At 56.2% G+C, this 15,940-nt stretch overlaps 2 protein-coding genes across 3 annotated transcripts; one reads left to right on the forward strand and one right to left on the reverse strand.

The window, feature by feature from the left end:
- Positions 1-1,602: 1,602 nt before the first annotated feature.
- Positions 1,603-9,081, forward strand: TNNC2 (troponin C2, fast skeletal type). 2 transcript variants are annotated; one of them, XM_081914706.1, is made up of 6 exons: positions 1,603-1,752; positions 3,159-3,210; positions 4,667-4,810; positions 4,908-5,022; positions 7,297-7,433; positions 8,794-9,081. In XM_081914706.1, the coding sequence occupies exons 1-6, from the start codon at positions 1,750-1,752 to the stop codon at positions 8,823-8,825; spliced, it is 483 nt and encodes a 160-aa protein (XP_081770832.1). In that variant the 5' UTR covers positions 1,603-1,749; the 3' UTR covers positions 8,826-9,081. The 2 variants fall into 2 exon arrangements, with proteins under 2 accessions (XP_081770832.1, XP_081770831.1); XM_081914705.1 differs by having other exon boundaries at positions 1,629-1,761.
- A 1,554-nt stretch (positions 9,082-10,635) lies between these two features.
- Positions 10,636-15,704, reverse strand: UBE2C (ubiquitin conjugating enzyme E2 C). The gene is made up of 6 exons (XM_081915331.1): positions 15,595-15,704; positions 14,903-14,930; positions 13,697-13,783; positions 11,946-12,150; positions 11,422-11,481; positions 10,636-10,855 (listed from the first exon to the last, which is right to left on the reverse strand). Exons 1-6 carry the CDS (start codon positions 15,696-15,698, stop codon positions 10,797-10,799), a joined length of 543 nt encoding a protein of 180 aa, XP_081771457.1. The 5' UTR covers positions 15,699-15,704; the 3' UTR covers positions 10,636-10,796.
- Between the last annotated feature and the right edge of the window lie 236 nt (positions 15,705-15,940).

The following is a 15,940-nucleotide window of genomic DNA, read 5'->3' on the forward strand; positions in this document are numbered from 1 at the left end:
GGCGGAGGAGAAGATGGCAAACTATCTTCCTGAGAATTTTCGTAAGCAAACTTTCCGGAGGAGCCACATGGGGAAGCTGCCAGTGCTTTGACACTTGAGCCCCCTGCAGTGTGTGAGTGTGAGGGGCTGTTCTGGGGCACATGGCAGGAGCGGGGGGGGGGGGGGGAGAGGTGGCATTTCCAGAACACAAGGGCTGACAGTCCTGAAAACTTTTAAAACGCCTTTCCAATAAGCCAACAAGCGAATCCCCTCTGGTGCCAGAACCTTGCAACTCTGCCAGGTTCCTTTGTTGTGCCTTCAGTCTGGTGAGGGTTCAAGGTGTATTGGGGGGGAGGGAGAGACTAGACCCCCCCCGCCACTTCTCTGCCTTATTTAGGAAGCTGCTCTGCTGGCCTCCTCAGCAGCTTTCCTTAGGAATGTCTATTAATAGGGGAAGCGGACGGGGGGGGGGGCAGCCAGCTGCTCCCTTCCGTCAGGAGAGGACCGTTCCACAACGTGGGTCCCTGGCGACGTCAGAGGAGTTTATAACATGATGCCCAGCCTGGAGAAATGGGGCGGAGGAAAGCTTTTCTCCTTCTCTCCCATGAAGCTGAATGTTGGGCAGATGAAAGGAAGGGCTTCTTCAGGCAGGACGGAAATTAAACTCTGGAACTCCTTCCTGCAGGACGCAGGGATGACTCACGTGCGAGGAGAAGGCTCTGGAGAGCTCCTAGCCAGGATGGCTCTGCTCTGCCTCTACAGCTGGACACAGAAATGATCCTGAATCCCTACTGCTGGGAGCCACAGGACAGGGCAGTTGCTCTCTTGCTCAGATCCTGCTAGCTGGTTTCCCATAATAGCCACCCTTAACAGGATGCTGGACTAGGTGGGCCTCTGGCTCTTCTGATGTGTCTTGTGGTCAGTGACCTTCCATGGACTGAGGCTGGGAAGTGTGGGAAGGAGAGAGAAAGGGTCCAGCAGATTCCTTGCTCTCTGGCCTTCGCCTTGTCCTATTTCACACACGACTTCCCTCAGAGCCATGGAGGAAACTGGATCCCTTTATAAACAAGTGACAGCAGGGGGGCCTCCCCTGCTTGGCTGCCCAGCAGCTTAGCAAAAGAAGAAGGGTGCCCCCAGCCTAGGCAGACCTGGGAGGGGCAGGAGGGGAGCCCCACTCCCAGAACAGGCCATTCCTCCACTCGGATGGGCCAGGAGGATACTCAAGAGAGCAGGCTGTGTTTCAAGACTTCCCAGCCCTCCCTCCATCCTCAATATATGGGATGCCTGTGTCTGGAGAAGGAGGAGGACACCCACGGCTTTGTCCCTGCTATTTTTAACCCCCTGCTGGCCTGGGGCAGGTGCGCTCAGCGGACGGGCATGTACAGTCTCTGGGCAGCCTGCCTCCAGCTCCTTATCCTTCTCTCGGGGAAGTGTTGGGTTTCTCCCCCCAGGGCACCCAGACCCTCCCCGCCTCCTCCTCCTCCAGCTCAGGATGGATGCAGCCAGGAGTGGCTTGGCTAAATTTGGCTAAAATGGCCCGCCGGCCAATGAGCAGGCAGGGAGGGAGGCGATTGGCTCTCCGGAGACCCGCCTCCTGGCAGCGTCCAATGCCGAGGGCCTAGGCAGGGCCCCACCCAGCGGGCAGAGTACAAATGGCCCTGCCAGGAGCCGCGGAGAAGCTTTCTTTCATCGTCCGCCGGGGAGTGGAGTGGAGCGGACGCGCCGGGTCTCTTTCTCTCTGTGGGTTGCTGTGGGGTCTTTCCTGCCAACATGGTAAGCATGGTAAGACATGGGCACGTGTGCCCATTTTTGACGGCGGCGCCCAGGACGGTGGGAGACACATCTCCTCCCGGGATGCCAGACCGGGCCGCGGATCGTGCGCAGGTGGTGAGATGGACTGGTTGTTCGCGCGTCCGATGGGACAGGCCGGCGCCGGGGCCCAGGACCAGCACAGACCGTGGCGGGAGACGTGGCCAGGACACAAGCACGGCTCCCGGCGGAGCTGCCCTGTGTGGGGCCGAAGGGCAGGAGTGGCCCTTTGGCTGAGGCTGCAGGGGAGACGGGGGGGGCTGGGAGGGGGCAAGGCAAAAGACCGAGGGCTGGGATGGGGTCTTCTTTATTACTGCCTCCGTGGAGAGGGAGGGCAGAGAGGTCAACCGTGGCTCGGGGTGTTGGGGGGCGGGTTTTGCTGGAAGAGAGATGGGGGCAAATGGGGAATCTCCTTGGATCTGGGCAGGTGGTGGGCTGCCCTGGGGGGCACTGCACCCCTCGCAAAGCCTGGTCAAGGACACGAAGGATGGCGCCGGATGGCCGTGGAGAAAGCCAAGCCACCGGTCATGAGAACCGGCCGGGAACCCTGCCTGCCTGCCGGCCGCTGAGCTGCAAGACCCGGCTCGAAGGAGTAACCCAATCCGCCAGCCGACAGGTGCTGGAGCAGCTGGCTGGCGGCCTGCTGAGCACCCTAGAAGGAGGCAGCCGGGGGCGCTGCTAAGAATAGCACCCGGCGGTCAAGGAGCACCATCCTCTCCTCTGGCCAGCCACCGGGAGGTCCCTCTCTCAGGACCCAGGAATCCTGGCAAAGTCCAAAGGAGCCTGGGGCTGCTGCGCAACATGGGGCCAGAGCTGACTGCCTCTGCCAGGGGGCACTGGGACCTTGGCACTGCAAGCGGCCTTCCATGGGGCTGCTCAAGGAGCAACTGCCTTTGTGGAGATGGGCCGCCTGCCTCTCGAGAGCAAGGGATGCTCTTACGGAATCGGAAGGGACCCCCTGGGGTCATCCAGACCAACCCCGGCGCAATGCAGGAGCCACAACGGGAATCCCAGCGCTCCTCCCGTCCCCTGCCGCGAGCGCCTGGCACTAGCAACCCCAGCCGCGGAGGGTTGGGTGCCGTGAGTCCCCTTCTGCTGTGCCACCTGCAGAATGCCAGGTGGAGCAAGCCAAGGCCAAGGTTGGGTTGGCGCACCAGTGGCTGGCAGTCCCCCTTCTGGTGATGCCAAGAGAAGGGGCTTTTTGTGGGCTGGGGAAAGAAAGTATCGGGAGAGAAGCAAAGACCTGAGGAGATGGCAGCAGCAATGGCAGAGTGGACTGCAGGTAGCAGAAGTGGGGAGGGCATCCCTGGGCATGGCCCCGGCTGGGCCAGACTCTGCTCCCTTGGTGACTTCCTCCCCTTGCCTTGCAGACGGACCAGCAGGCGGAAGCCCGGTCCTTCCTCACTGAGGAAATGATCGCGGGTGAGTTGAGGGGCATCCCCGGGCGGCACGGGCACAGCGGGCACCCTGACTCGGCCGAGGGGCCAAGGGGCTGTGTTGGATGTGGGCCAACTAGGGAGGAAGGTGGGGTAACCAGAAAACGTCATAAACTAGTACTTTATTTGCTGCCATCCTGAGAGGCAGTGTGGTATAGTGGTTAGTGTGTTGCATGAGGACCTGGAAGAGACCTGGTACAACTCCCTACGCAGCCATGAAGCTCCCTGGGTGTGGCCTTGGGTCGCTGCCTCCCGGCTTGACCTACCTCACAGGGTTGATGTGGAGATAAAAATGGGAGGCAAAGCCATTTAGACCCTCTTGAGCTCTTTGGAGAAAGAAAGAAAAAGGTTGGATATAAATGTAAGACTAGTAAGAATTAATAACCCTGCCCAGCCATTCCACAAGTGGCTTTGGAGGCTCAGAGGATTAACTGATCCCATGATGGGTGGGGGAGGAGGGGAGGCACCCAAAATATTGCCAAGCCCTCCCAAAATGGACCCCTAAATTGCAACAAAGCAACCGTCTTCCTCTCATTTGGGTGGCTGCTGAATCTCCAGCTGAACACACAGAAGGGGAATGCCTGGAATCTCGGGGTCCAGGGCAGAGAGGCAGTTGCTGCTGCCCCTAAGTGTGGGCCTGCTGCCCCCTGCAGTTCTGACCTTGTGCTTAGCAGTTTCCCCACCCTAGACCTCCCCTGGCCAAGGACTCCCTCCGACCTCTGCATAATAATAATTAATAATAATAATAAATTTTATTTATACACTGCCCTCCCCAGCCAGAGCCAGGATCAGGGCGGCTAACACCAATAAGATCACAGTAAAAACATAATAGGGGGGAAAGGGGGGGGGGAGAGACCAATTTAAAATACAGGTTAAAATGCAATCTAAAATGCAGCCTCATTTTAAAGTAGCCGATAAATGAAGACCATAAGGGGAGGGAAACATAAGGGTCAGAGTGAGTCCACACCAAAGGCCAGGCATGTGGGTTGTGTGAGGTTTGAAGCATTATCGAGGGCCTTCTCCATTCCATTCTCTGCCTGAGCAGAGCAGGGATTGTGTGCATGCATGGGGGGGGTTGATTTTTTGGGGTCCTTCCCACCAAAGGAGCTGATTCCACCTGCAGAAGCTCCATGAGTTTTCCCATAGAATGACACCTTCAGGCTAAAATGCAGAGGGGTCTGCATTGTGGGCAGATGGTTTTCCTATGATTCTTTTTAGCCCGTTGGCAAGCCCATTTCCCCCTCTCCTCCTTTGGCCCTTTAGAAAGAATGAAAACAGAACTGTAGTCAGAAGGGACCCCTAGTGGTCATCCAGCCCAACCCCCTGCCACTCAGGGCTTGCAGAATCTGGGAAACCTCAGAGTTGACTTGGATGTCAGCCCAAACTTTGCTCTGGTTCCTGACAGGCTCACCCCCCTAACCCCCCGCTCTCCCCCCCTGCAGAGTTCAAAGCCGCCTTTGACATGTTTGACGCGGACGGGGGCGGCGACATCAGCACCAAGGAGTTGGGCACCGTCATGAGGATGCTGGGGCAGACGCCCACCAAAGAGGAGCTGGACGCCATCATAGAGGAGGTGGATGAGGATGGTGAGGAGGGGCTGCATCGGGGGGGGGGGGTGAAGGGAGGCTGAGAGGGGTCCGGAGGGGGCAGCCCTCACCCTTCTCCCGTGGACCTTCCCTGCAGGCAGCGGAACCATCGACTTCGAGGAGTTCTTGGTCATGATGGTGCGCCAGATGAAAGAGGATGCCAAGGGAAAAAGCGAGGAGGAGCTGGCCGAGTGCTTCCGCATCTTTGACAGGTGAGGCCGAGATGGGGGGGGGGCAGCAGAAGCCCCTCCTGCCTGGAGAGGGGCCTGAACAGCTGGGGCAATGTTCAGGTCACACACAGAGATATTTATGCTCTGCCAAGACCCCCATTCAAAGCTCCTTATGGCAGCTGGACTGGCACTGAGTCACAGAACTACAGAACTGGAAGAGACCCCCAAAGGTCCTCTAGTCTAACCCCCTGCAGCGCAGGAACCGCAGCTAAGGCATCCCTGGCAGGTGACCACTCTGCACAAGAGCCTTCAGTGAAGGAGAGTCCACTCCACCATCAAACGACCCTTATTGTCAAGACAAATGTGGTGTGGTATAGTGGTTAGAGTGTTGGGTGAGGACCCGGGAGACCAGGGTTCAAATCCTCCCCCTACTCTGCTGTGAAGCTCCCTGGGTGTGACCTTGAGCCCGTCGCTGCCTCTCAGCCTGACCTACCTCACAGGGTTGTTGTGGGATGGAGAGCAGACCAACGTAGGCCACCTGGACCTCCTTGGAGGAGAAAGGTGGACTACAGATGCAGTCAGCAAATCAGTTCTGTCTGTGGGACTCTGGGTCTGTTGATGCGGATTTGAGCAGGAGAGTTTCCCTGGTCAAGACTGAAAACCAGGAAGGGGTGGGCACCCTTTGTTGTCCCTGCCTTACCTCCTTCACCGCCAACCATCCAAGCTGGGGCACCACAGAACTGAGATTTCCCCCCTTGCAGCTCTTCCCAGAGCCGGCATTCGCACCCAGAGCCCAAACAGAGAGTGAGCTGCAGTTGTCACAGAAGCTGCCTCTTCTCCTGTTACCTGGAGGCTAATTCTGTCCGGTCTCCTTTTTCACCTCCCGGCAAACACTGGCAGCTTTTGAGGAAGGAGGAGCCTGACTAGGCGAATGCCAAGCACAAGGGATAGGGGCTCCTCCTGCCCAGACACCATGTCCCTTCACTGCTTGGTCCCTGCCCAGCTGGTGCCAGGCTTGGAGGGGAAGGAAGAGTTGGGGGTCACCAACCCTTGGGGTGCCTGTGTGGAATCAGAAGGCCACATGCAGTCTCATCCTGGCACGCCAGTGGGTAGCCTTCCCTCACCCCCAGTCTGCCACAGGCCAACCCATCCAAAACACACAAATGGTTCCACCCAGAGAAGTGGGGCAGGGGCTCCTGCCCGGTCCCCCCCCCCACATGCCGGTTGTGCAGCCAACAAACCAGCTGAATCCAGACAAGACGGAGGCTCTGTGGGTGATCGGCTCTCCGATCTGGGCGCTGGTGGGGCATCTTGTTCTAGACAGGGTGGCACTGCCCTCAAAGAAGCAGGAGCGTAGCTTGGGGGGTGCTCCTTGAATCGCCTTTGGCAGGTGGCCTCTGCACCACTGTGCCACCCTGGGCCACTCCTGGAGAGACAGCTTGGCTCTTGCAATGCTTTCTGCAGGAGACTTCCTGGCAGGGAGAATATCAACTCTGAGAACAATTTGCACCCATTGCTTCTTGTCTTCTGGGCCTGTTTTAGGGTGTCAAGGCTGAAGGAACACCTCTTCCCACATGAAGCTGGCTGCATTTTAAGATCTGCAGAAGGTTCTCTGCTAGGGACTGCTTTTTTTAAAAAAAAACAATTTTTATTAATTTTAACATATAAATTATCATACCACAAAACTTCACCACTTATACAATCTTTTTTTAGCCTTCCGTCAGCACCTCTGATGATCCACCGTTCTGACCACCTCTTATGCAAATTCATATTGCCTGTAATTATCTTAACTAACCATCCTCCCCTTTATCCATTTGTGCAATAGTTCCAATAATTCACCACACAAAACTTCTTGCAAACCTACAAACGTAGTCTGATCATCACAATTACTTTTCAAATAGTCTGTAAATTTACACCAGTCTTCTGTGAGTTTCTGGTCCCGCAGATTTCGAATCCTTCCTGTTGGTTTATCTAGCTCTGCACAGTCCATTAATTTCATCCTCCATTCTTCTTCTTCTTCTTCTTCTTTCATCCCTGGCAGGAAACGGCTAGGGACTCTTTCTTGCCTTTCAAAGTACTTCTCTGGTCTTCCCAAGGATTGGAGAGCAGAGAAGCCATAACCCCCCTTAGGAGAACCCCGTCCCCACAGCTGTTCCCATAGAGCTGGAAGGGACCCAGCAGGTCACCTGCCCCCCGTTCGAGAGCCTTCTTAAACTGGGGTGCCCACCTGGCTCTGATCAGACTGCAGTGATGGTTTTAGATCAGGAGCTCAGGGCTGCCTCCTTCAACACTTCTCCTCCCCCCACCCCAAAACAGGAATGGCGATGGCTTCCTGGACGCAGAGGAGCTGGTGGAGATCTTCCGGTTATCCGGAGAGTCTGTCACTGAAGAAGAGATCGAGGAGCTCATGAAGGACGGAGACAAAAACAACGATGGCCGGATCGACTTTGACGGTGAGTGGGGCAGCCAGCCTTTCTTTGGAGCTGAAGAGGGTGGGGGTGTCCGGCCAGCTCTGTGACCCTTCCACCACCCCCACAGGCTCCCTGTCCCGCTGGGGAGGGCCCTCAAGGCACACACAGCCTCCCCGCTCAAGCAGAATATGAATTTTATATACAAATAAGTAAATCCCTGTTGGTGAGGCTCCCTGATGTCCCGGAAAAGCAAAAATTTGACCCTTTTCTGTTAGGTAAAGGGACCCCTGACCATTAGGTCCAGTCATGACCAACTCTGGGGTTGCGGCGCTCATCTCTCTTTACTGGCCGAGGGAGCCGGCGTACAGCTTCCGGGTCATGAGGCCAGCAGGACTAAGCCGCTTCTGGCGAACCAGAGCAGTGCACGGAAACGCTGTTTACCTTCCCGCCAGAGCAGTACCTATTTATCTACTTGCAGTTTGACGTGCTTTCAAACTGCTAGGTGGGCAGGAGCAAGGACCAACGGGAGTTCACCCCGTCACGGGGATTCGAACCGCCGACCCGCAAGTCCTGGGCTCTGTGGTTTAACCCCAGCGCCACCTGCGTCCCTAATCCCTTTTCTGTTAGGCAAATATAATAAGATGACCTGGATGATCGCCAGATTCTGTGTACAGATCTGTAGGCGCAGACCATCCCCCACCCAAACTAGTTTTTTAAGAAAAACCCCAAACTCGGTTCCATGGGTGACTCTGGGCCATCTCTCTGCAGTAGCTTATCTTAAAAGTTTTAAGTGTCTAGATGCTTATCTCATTTATAAATTTTAAATTTATTGTCGAACATTGTTTAAAATGTTTGCTTTCCTTCTGGGACTGAACCCCCAAGTGTGTTTTATAAGCTGGTCTCCGATCATAATAAATCATCTATCTATCTAAACAAGTAAATCAATTCCCAGCTTCGATAGAAATACAGTGGTACCTCGGGTTACAGATGCTTCAGGTTAGACTCCACTAGCCCAGAAATAGTCCCTCGGGTTAAGAACTTTGCTTCAGGAGAACAGAAATTGCGTGGCGGCAGCGGGAGGCCCCATTAGCTAAGTGGTGCCTCAGGTTAAGAACAGTTTCAGGTTAAGTATGGACCTCCAGAACGAATTAAGTACTTAACCCGAGGTACCACTGTATTCTTCCCTCTTCCTTCCTGGGCTTTGGCAGCTGTCGATTCTGGGCTCTTGGCAACCTGGCCAGGAACCTTCATCAGGGGGGGGGGTTAGAGTCACAGCCAGCCCCGATCTGGGTGAGGTTGCTGCCCCCTTGAGATCCTGCTGCTCAGGACTGTGGTGTGTGGAGTCTGCGCTCCTTGCCCCCTCCTGCTTTGGGACTGACCCCTCTTCCGTCTCCCCCTACAGAGTTCCTGAAGATGATGGAGGGTGTGCAGTAAAGCGACTCAATACATTCCTGTAAAGCTGGGGGCCGCTGCCAGCCGCCAAGCCGGCCCCCTCTTGCCTCTGCTCCAGCCGCCAAGCCTTGCCTCGCCTTTTGAGCTGCCCCCACCCCTCCAGTCCTGTTCCGGCCTGCTGCTCCAACACAGCTCAGAGACTCGTTTCGGCTCCGCTTTGGGGGTGCCCACCGACCCCCCAAGCCTGTGATGCTCTGTTTATAGCACTCAACACATCAATAAAGAGCAAAGGACTGGAGCTGAGCATCGTCTGCAGTGGGGACCTGATCCAGACTCAGGGCGGGGGGAGGTTGATGGGAGCAGATGGCTGGGGCCTCTGGGTGTGGGTGGACCACGAATGCCACCCCCACCATCCCACATTGTGGGGGCTGGACTAGATGGCCCTTGGGCTCCCTTTCAAACCTGTTTCCCTGAGCCCTGACCTTTGGGCCAGGCTGGCTCCTGGCAATGGGGGGAGCTGTAGTCCAGCAACCTGGAGGGGGGGGCCACAGAACCCTCTCCCCTCTGGCCCGGCTTGTAAATCAGGCAACCAGAAATGGGAGGGGTGGAGTCTTCTGGTGGGGCATACAGAGATCTTTTCCTGGGGCAGCTGCACACCGTGGGGGCCACATCTGCAAGAGAGTCAGTCCCTTTGTACGGAAGACAAATCGAGGTTCACTTCTCAATATTTGCTTGCAGATTTTAAACTGCGTCGCGTCACTCCACTCCACTATAAATCTCAGGCAAACATCCAAAGTTCTTTGGCCCCAAAGACTCCAGCAGGCGAAGGAGGTCTCAGCTGAAGGCTCGAAAAAGGCGAGAAAGGCCAGTTTGCTTCAGAAAAGCAACTGGAGCGACATTCAGGACCAACAACAGGACAGACCTTCATTGGAGGTTTCTTAGATAGCGGTTGTTGTGGCCACCGGCCAGGGATTCATAACAGGGGGCTGGGCTAGAGCAAGCACCCCCAAACCCGGCCCTCCTGCTGTTCTGGGACTACAAGTCCCACCATCCCTAGCTAACAGGACCAGTGGTCAGAGATGATGGGAGTTGCAGTCCCAAAACATCTGGAGGGCCGAGTTTGGGGATGCATGGGCTAGAGCAGCCTTTCTCCACCTGTCGGTCCCCGGATGTTGTTGAACTACAACTCCCATCACCCCTAGCTAGCAAGGCCAGAGCTCAGGGATGATGGGAGCTGTAGTCCAACAACATCTGGGGACCCACAGGTGGAGAACCACTGGGTTCCTCCCAAGCCGACAATGTGATCTCTTGGAATTCAAAGCTGCAAGAGGCAGCGAATGGCAGCCTCCTCAAGGGAACCGCCGTATTTTTCTGTGTATAAGATGCCCCCTATTTTGGGGGAGTCAAATTTAAGAAAATGGGGGTGAGATGGCTCCATGTATAAGACGACCCCCACTTTTTAGCATAATTGTTAATGAAAAAAACCCTGGTCTTACACACGGAAAAGTATGGTAATCTAACCGGGGGCGGGGGGAAGAGCAGGGCTTTTCTTAGGCAGTCTCAAGAACCCTTAGCAAGCCCCTGCTATTTATTATTATTATTATTACTATTTATTAAATTTGTTAGTCTCTTTATCTTGGCCAAGGCCACTCTCTGGGCTGCCTACAAAACTTCCTCCCCAAGCCAGCAACCCACACCTGGGCTCCCAGGTGTGCCCCCTGCTCAGTGGCCGCCCCCTCTTGGGGCATCCATAGGGAGAGGTGCTCTGAGCTGACCCCCCCACCTCTGGGTTTCAATATAGGGGGCCCAGGTGAGCAGCAGAAGCAGAGCAGGAACCAGGCCCCTGTTTAGAAAAAAAAAACCCCAAAAGGAAACAGGTTTATTTATACATTAATCCACAGGACAAAATGCCAAATAAATTTAAAAACAAGTCTATAATACAGTGGCATTCACAGAGAAAGCGGTGCAAAGACGGACACAACACCAGGGGGGAGACGGAAGACAGGGGGGGCATCAGGTATCCTGGTTCTTCATATGCTTTGCATACGATTCGTGAAGGTACTTCTTGTAGGCTGCGGGGGGAAGAGACACGGAAATGCAGGTCAGGAGAAGGAGGCGGGGGCTTCTCAATGGCTTTTGCATCCTGCACAACGGCACCCCCCCCAAAAAAAACCACAAGACACTCCCCCTCCCCCCGAGGCCATGTCAAACGGGACTGCAATAGCAGTCGGGGGCTGGAGGAAGAGACAACCACACACCCCGATTTCCGTGGGGTGGGGGCAAAGGATCCGGCGCTGTGGCTTTGATTCCTCCTCCATAGCCCCCCCCCCCAGGCTCACTTCTGTTGAGGACTCAAGCGGGGGGGCTTCCTTGGGCCTCCAAACAGCCCCCGACACTCCCTCCACCGCCCCAGTCTCAAGTGCCTCTGGCCCACTCTCTACCTCCAAGTTCCAGAGGACGCTCCCCTGGCCCTCTGCACATGCTCCAAGGCACAGATCCTCGCAGCATCCTCTGGGGCTCAAAATGATGTGGGGAGGAGAGAAAAGGAGATCCAGAAAGACACCCCCCATCGCTATGCCTCCCTCCCTTGGTGCATAATCTGAATTTTGATTTATAATCTGAATTTCAAGACACCCACCTGCCTGGTCCTTCCAGAGCTCTGCAGCTTCCGTGTTCAGCGGGCTCTCAACGTTTGGCTCTGAGGGGAGAGATTTGCTGTCAGAGCGGGGGCTGTGGTTGGCAAAAGCCCAAGACTGCCGGGGGGGGGGGGGGAGAGAGAGAGATCCTTCAACTGCACCCCCTATGGTCCAGAAAAAGGCCAGGGAACTCTTCCCAGCTCAGAAAGCCCCACGGCAGAAGTTGCAACCAGGAAGATGCAGCCCAGGAATCATTCTGGGTGGGGGACAAAGGAGGGGCCGTGGGGGCAAAAAGACACATGTTTTCATAGAATTGAAAAGCTGGAAGGGACCCTCAAGGGCAACGCACGAACCGTGGCTAAATCAGTTTTGGGTTTTCAGTGCCACCGTTGAAGGGTAGGAGTTCTTCAGGTAGAGCTGTGTGCTGGTTGTTTCACTGGGGCTGGAGGGGCCGGGCTGGACCCCAGGCCAGGCCTGGAGTTGGAGGGCAGGAACAGCCCCCCAGCCCAGAGCCCTTTTGACTCACCTCCCAGCAGACTCTGGATGGAGAGCAGGATGGTTCGGACGTCGTAGAGAGCCGACCACTTGTCCTTGAGGATGTCCAGGCAGATGTTCCCCTGCAGGTCCACGTTGGGGTGGTAGCAGGGGGTGAGGAATTTGACGGTGGGCGCGTTGTAAGGGTACCCGCTGGGGAACTCCAAGGACAGCTTGTACCTCAGGTCCTCATACACCTTTTTGGGGAGGGGGGAGGCGGCAGAGGTTGGGTGAAGAGCAGAGAGGCATAAATCAGATACTGCATTCCATCTAATTATAAATAATTGCATTTTCATTTCACCTTTTCGGAAGGAGCTCAAGGGAGTGTACATAGTTCTTCCCTTCCTCATTTAATCCCTGCAACAGACCTGTGAGGGAGGCTAGGCTGAGAGGCAGGTGACTAGTCCTCAGTGTGAGCTTCATGGCCGAGTGGTATCTCCCTGCCCAAGTCTGGCACACTAACCACTGCACCACGCTGCCTCTCTTGGCCTCCTGCCTCAAGGCAAGATTCCCAACTCCACTTGCTTCCCCCCTTTTCCGTCACTGTTTGTGGGCTTCTCACTGGTCACTGTGAGAACAGAACGCTGCAGGAGATTCGGGACCCCTTTGACCTCAGGGAGCAGCCGTTCCCTCTTGCCTTCTAGAGATCCCGTTAAGAACTTGAAATCTGGCAGCACTTTTCCTATATGCCTCATTTCCTAGGCAATCTCCCAACTGATCTGCCCTCAGCGGCAGGACCCAAAAGGCTTCTGCAAGAGACGACAGTGGCCTGAACTTCAGTCTCTGCCTTCTAACCGCAGGATGCGGGCTAAATACACGACCATAAGAGAATGCACTTTGCATGTGCACAGAGGTCGTGTTGCATTAATAGTAGTAGTAGTAGTAGTAAAAATTGTATTTCTACCCCACCCTCCCTGGCCAGAGCCAGGCTCAGGGCGGCTAACACCAATAAAATCACAGTAAAAACGTAACAGGGGAAAAAGAGAGGTGGAGGAGAAAGAAAACCAATTTAAAATACAGGTTAAAATGCAATTTATAATGCAGCCACATTTTAAAAGTAGCACATAGATCAAGAAGACCATAAGGGGAGGGCAACATAAGGGTCAGACTGAGTCCAAACCAAAGGCCCGGCGGAACAGCTCTGTCTTGCAGGCCCTGCGGAAAGATGTCAAGTCCCGCAGGGCCCTGGTCTCTTGGGACAGAGTGTTCCACCAGGTCGGGGCCAGTGCTGAAAAGTCCCTGGCCCTAGTTGAGACCAAACTAGCCACCTTGCAGCTCGGGACCTCCAAAGTGTTGTCATTTGTGGACCTTAAGGTCCTCCGCGGGGCTTACCAGGAGAGGCGGCCCCGTAGGTACGAGGGTCCCTGGCTGCATAGGGTTTTAAAGGTCAAAACCAGCCCCTTCAACCTGGCCCTGGACTCCACTGGAGTATACTGGGAACACTGCATGTTCCCAGGTCTGCACAGCACTGCAGACACTGCCAAGCACCCGGGACCCTCAGATGGACATTTTTGTTCCCAGGACAAACGGATGATAGCAGCATGGCTCATTTGGTGTCCCTGCCTTACCTCGCCCCCGCAGGGTGGCTGCATCTTGCGCATGGAAGGTTCTGGGTTCGATGCTGCGCATGGGGGAGACCCCCCCCTACTCAGACCCTGCAGAGCTGCTGCTGCTTCTGCCGGTGTAGATGAGGCTGACCTCCAAGGCCCAAGGCTTCCTCCCCCCCCCCCCGACCCAACTCACCGTCCCAGTTGCTCCATTAATGGTCCCGATCCACTTGAAGAGGTTGTCTGACTCTGGGAAGGCCGAGATCCCTTTATCCCCAGACATCTGTGGGAGAAACAGGCGAGAGTGGCTGCAGAAGGGGGCACTGGGGGAAGCTTTGCTGGAAGCACTGGGTTGCCTCACCCAGGAGGGTGAAGGAAAACCACCCCAGCCAGCCGACCCACATTCCTCCCCTGGGGCAACAGGGCGCCCCCCTCAGGCAGCGCACAGCCTCACAAGCTGCCCCTCCATTAGTAATGTTTAGGGAAGTTTTGAATGTTTGAAGTTTTATTCCGTTTTTAGTGTTCTGTTGGGAGCCGCCCAGAGTGGCTGGGGAAAGCCAGCCAGATGGGTGGGGTATAAATAATAATAGTTTACCTAGGAGCTTGCCTTGCCTCCTATCTGCCCACTCAACTGCTTCGGACTGTGAATCGGGCCCTGTCACAGGCGCCCCACGTTGCCCATTTTGCATTTGTAAGAACTCAGTTTTTCAGGGCAGCACCTGCACTTTGGAACTCCCTGCCACTTGAGATGAGGCAGGTGCCTTCACTGCCTGAGTGGGATATTTTCTATTTATCCCCCACACCTGGTTTTACTGCATCCATGTGGGCTTTGTATTTTGTTTGGTTTGCCCTTGAGCAAGATAAAGTGACTAACAATTTCAACAAATTACAGCAACATAGTTCTTGCTTAGACAGGCCTGTTTAGGCAAGCGGATGTGTTTCAATTTTTTCCTGCACATCGTTCTTGTAACCTTTTGTGTTTTAACTTATTGCTATACTATTTTTTGTGGGATCTTTTGTTCTTTTGACTTTTTCCTGGACTGCGCTGAGGTTTTTATTTTATTTATTTAAATTTTTTTATTCACTTTTCATTTTCATTAAACTCTCAAACTCTTAACCAGCGCTGAGGTTTTTAGCTACAATCAAGTGGGGGTATAAATTGAATGAAGCAAGCAAAGAAATAGATGGAAGGCGACGCCCCAGCCCAGGAGCCCCCGGGGGGGGGGGCGCTGGCTCTGTTCTGGGGTGCTCAAGACATTCAAGATGGATCTCCATCCCCCCTTTACTTGGCTGGGACCCCTAAAGGGCATCCATCCTGGGCAGGAGGCAGGAAGCTCCCCCCTCTGGGCTCCCCATGCAGAAGCAGAGCAGCAGTTCAGGGGCTGCTGAAGGGGCGACTCACCATCAAAGTCACCAGCTCCTGCTGCAGCCTGTGGGGCGGAGATGGGAAAAGAGGGTTACATCGGCAGTAACAGGGCGGGGTCCGCAGGGGGCACTCTGCACGCGCTCAGGAGCCCCCTTGCAATCGCAGACAGGAAGGAGCCCGACGGCCAACCTCCTTCTCCCCTACAGAAAGGGCCGCCGAGACACTCTGTACGCGCCCAGGAGCCCGGCGGCCTACCCTTCCCCCCCTTTACAGGAAGGGCCTTCGAGGCGCTCTGCACGCGCCCAGGAGCCCCCGCAAACAGGAAGAAGCCCGGAGGTACTCTGCACATGCCCAGGAGCCCGGCGGCCTACCCCCTTCCCCTTACAGGAAGGGCCTCGGAGGCACTCTGCAGGCGCTCAGGAGCCCCCTTACCCCCGCAAGCAGGAAGCAGCACAGAGGCACTCTGTACGCGCCCAGGAGCCCGGCGGCCTACCCTTCTCCCCCCTTTACAGGAAGGGCCTCGGAGGCACTCTGCAGGCGCTCAGGAGCCCCCTACCCCCGCAAACAGGAAGCAGCACAGAGGCACTCTGCAGGCGCTCAGGAGCCCCACGGCCAACCTCCCCCCCCCCTTACAGGAAGGGCTTCCGAGGCGCTCTGCACGCTCCCCGGAGCCCCCTTGCCCCCGCCTCCAGGAGGCAGCCCGGGGCCCAGGGCCCCCTTGCCCCTACCTGCTCCGGACGGAGCCCCGGGCGGCGGCGCTGCCGGGCTCGGCGGCCTTCCTGGCGGCGCTGGCGGCGGCGGCGGCGGCGGGGTCGGTGTTCTGCGAGGCCATGGCGGGCTGAGCTGGGCGGGCGGGCGGGCGGGCGGCCCAGTTTGAATGTTGCAAAGCTCCCCCGGCTTGGCCAATCAGCGCCGCGCTCGCCTCCGAGCCGCCCAATGGGAGCGCGCGCGCCGCGGGGCGTCCGGGAAACGGGCGGCGGGCGCGGCGGGGGGAGGCCGCCCATTGGCTGCCCGGGTCCGACTCGGAAAGAAAGGAAGCCGGGGGCGGGGTTCTTAAAGGGCCCGCGACCAGGA

This window comes from Podarcis melisellensis (assembly GCF_964234715.1).
Source record: "Podarcis melisellensis genome assembly, chromosome: 6".
Classification (NCBI taxonomy): Eukaryota; Metazoa; Chordata; class Lepidosauria; order Squamata; family Lacertidae; genus Podarcis; species Podarcis melisellensis.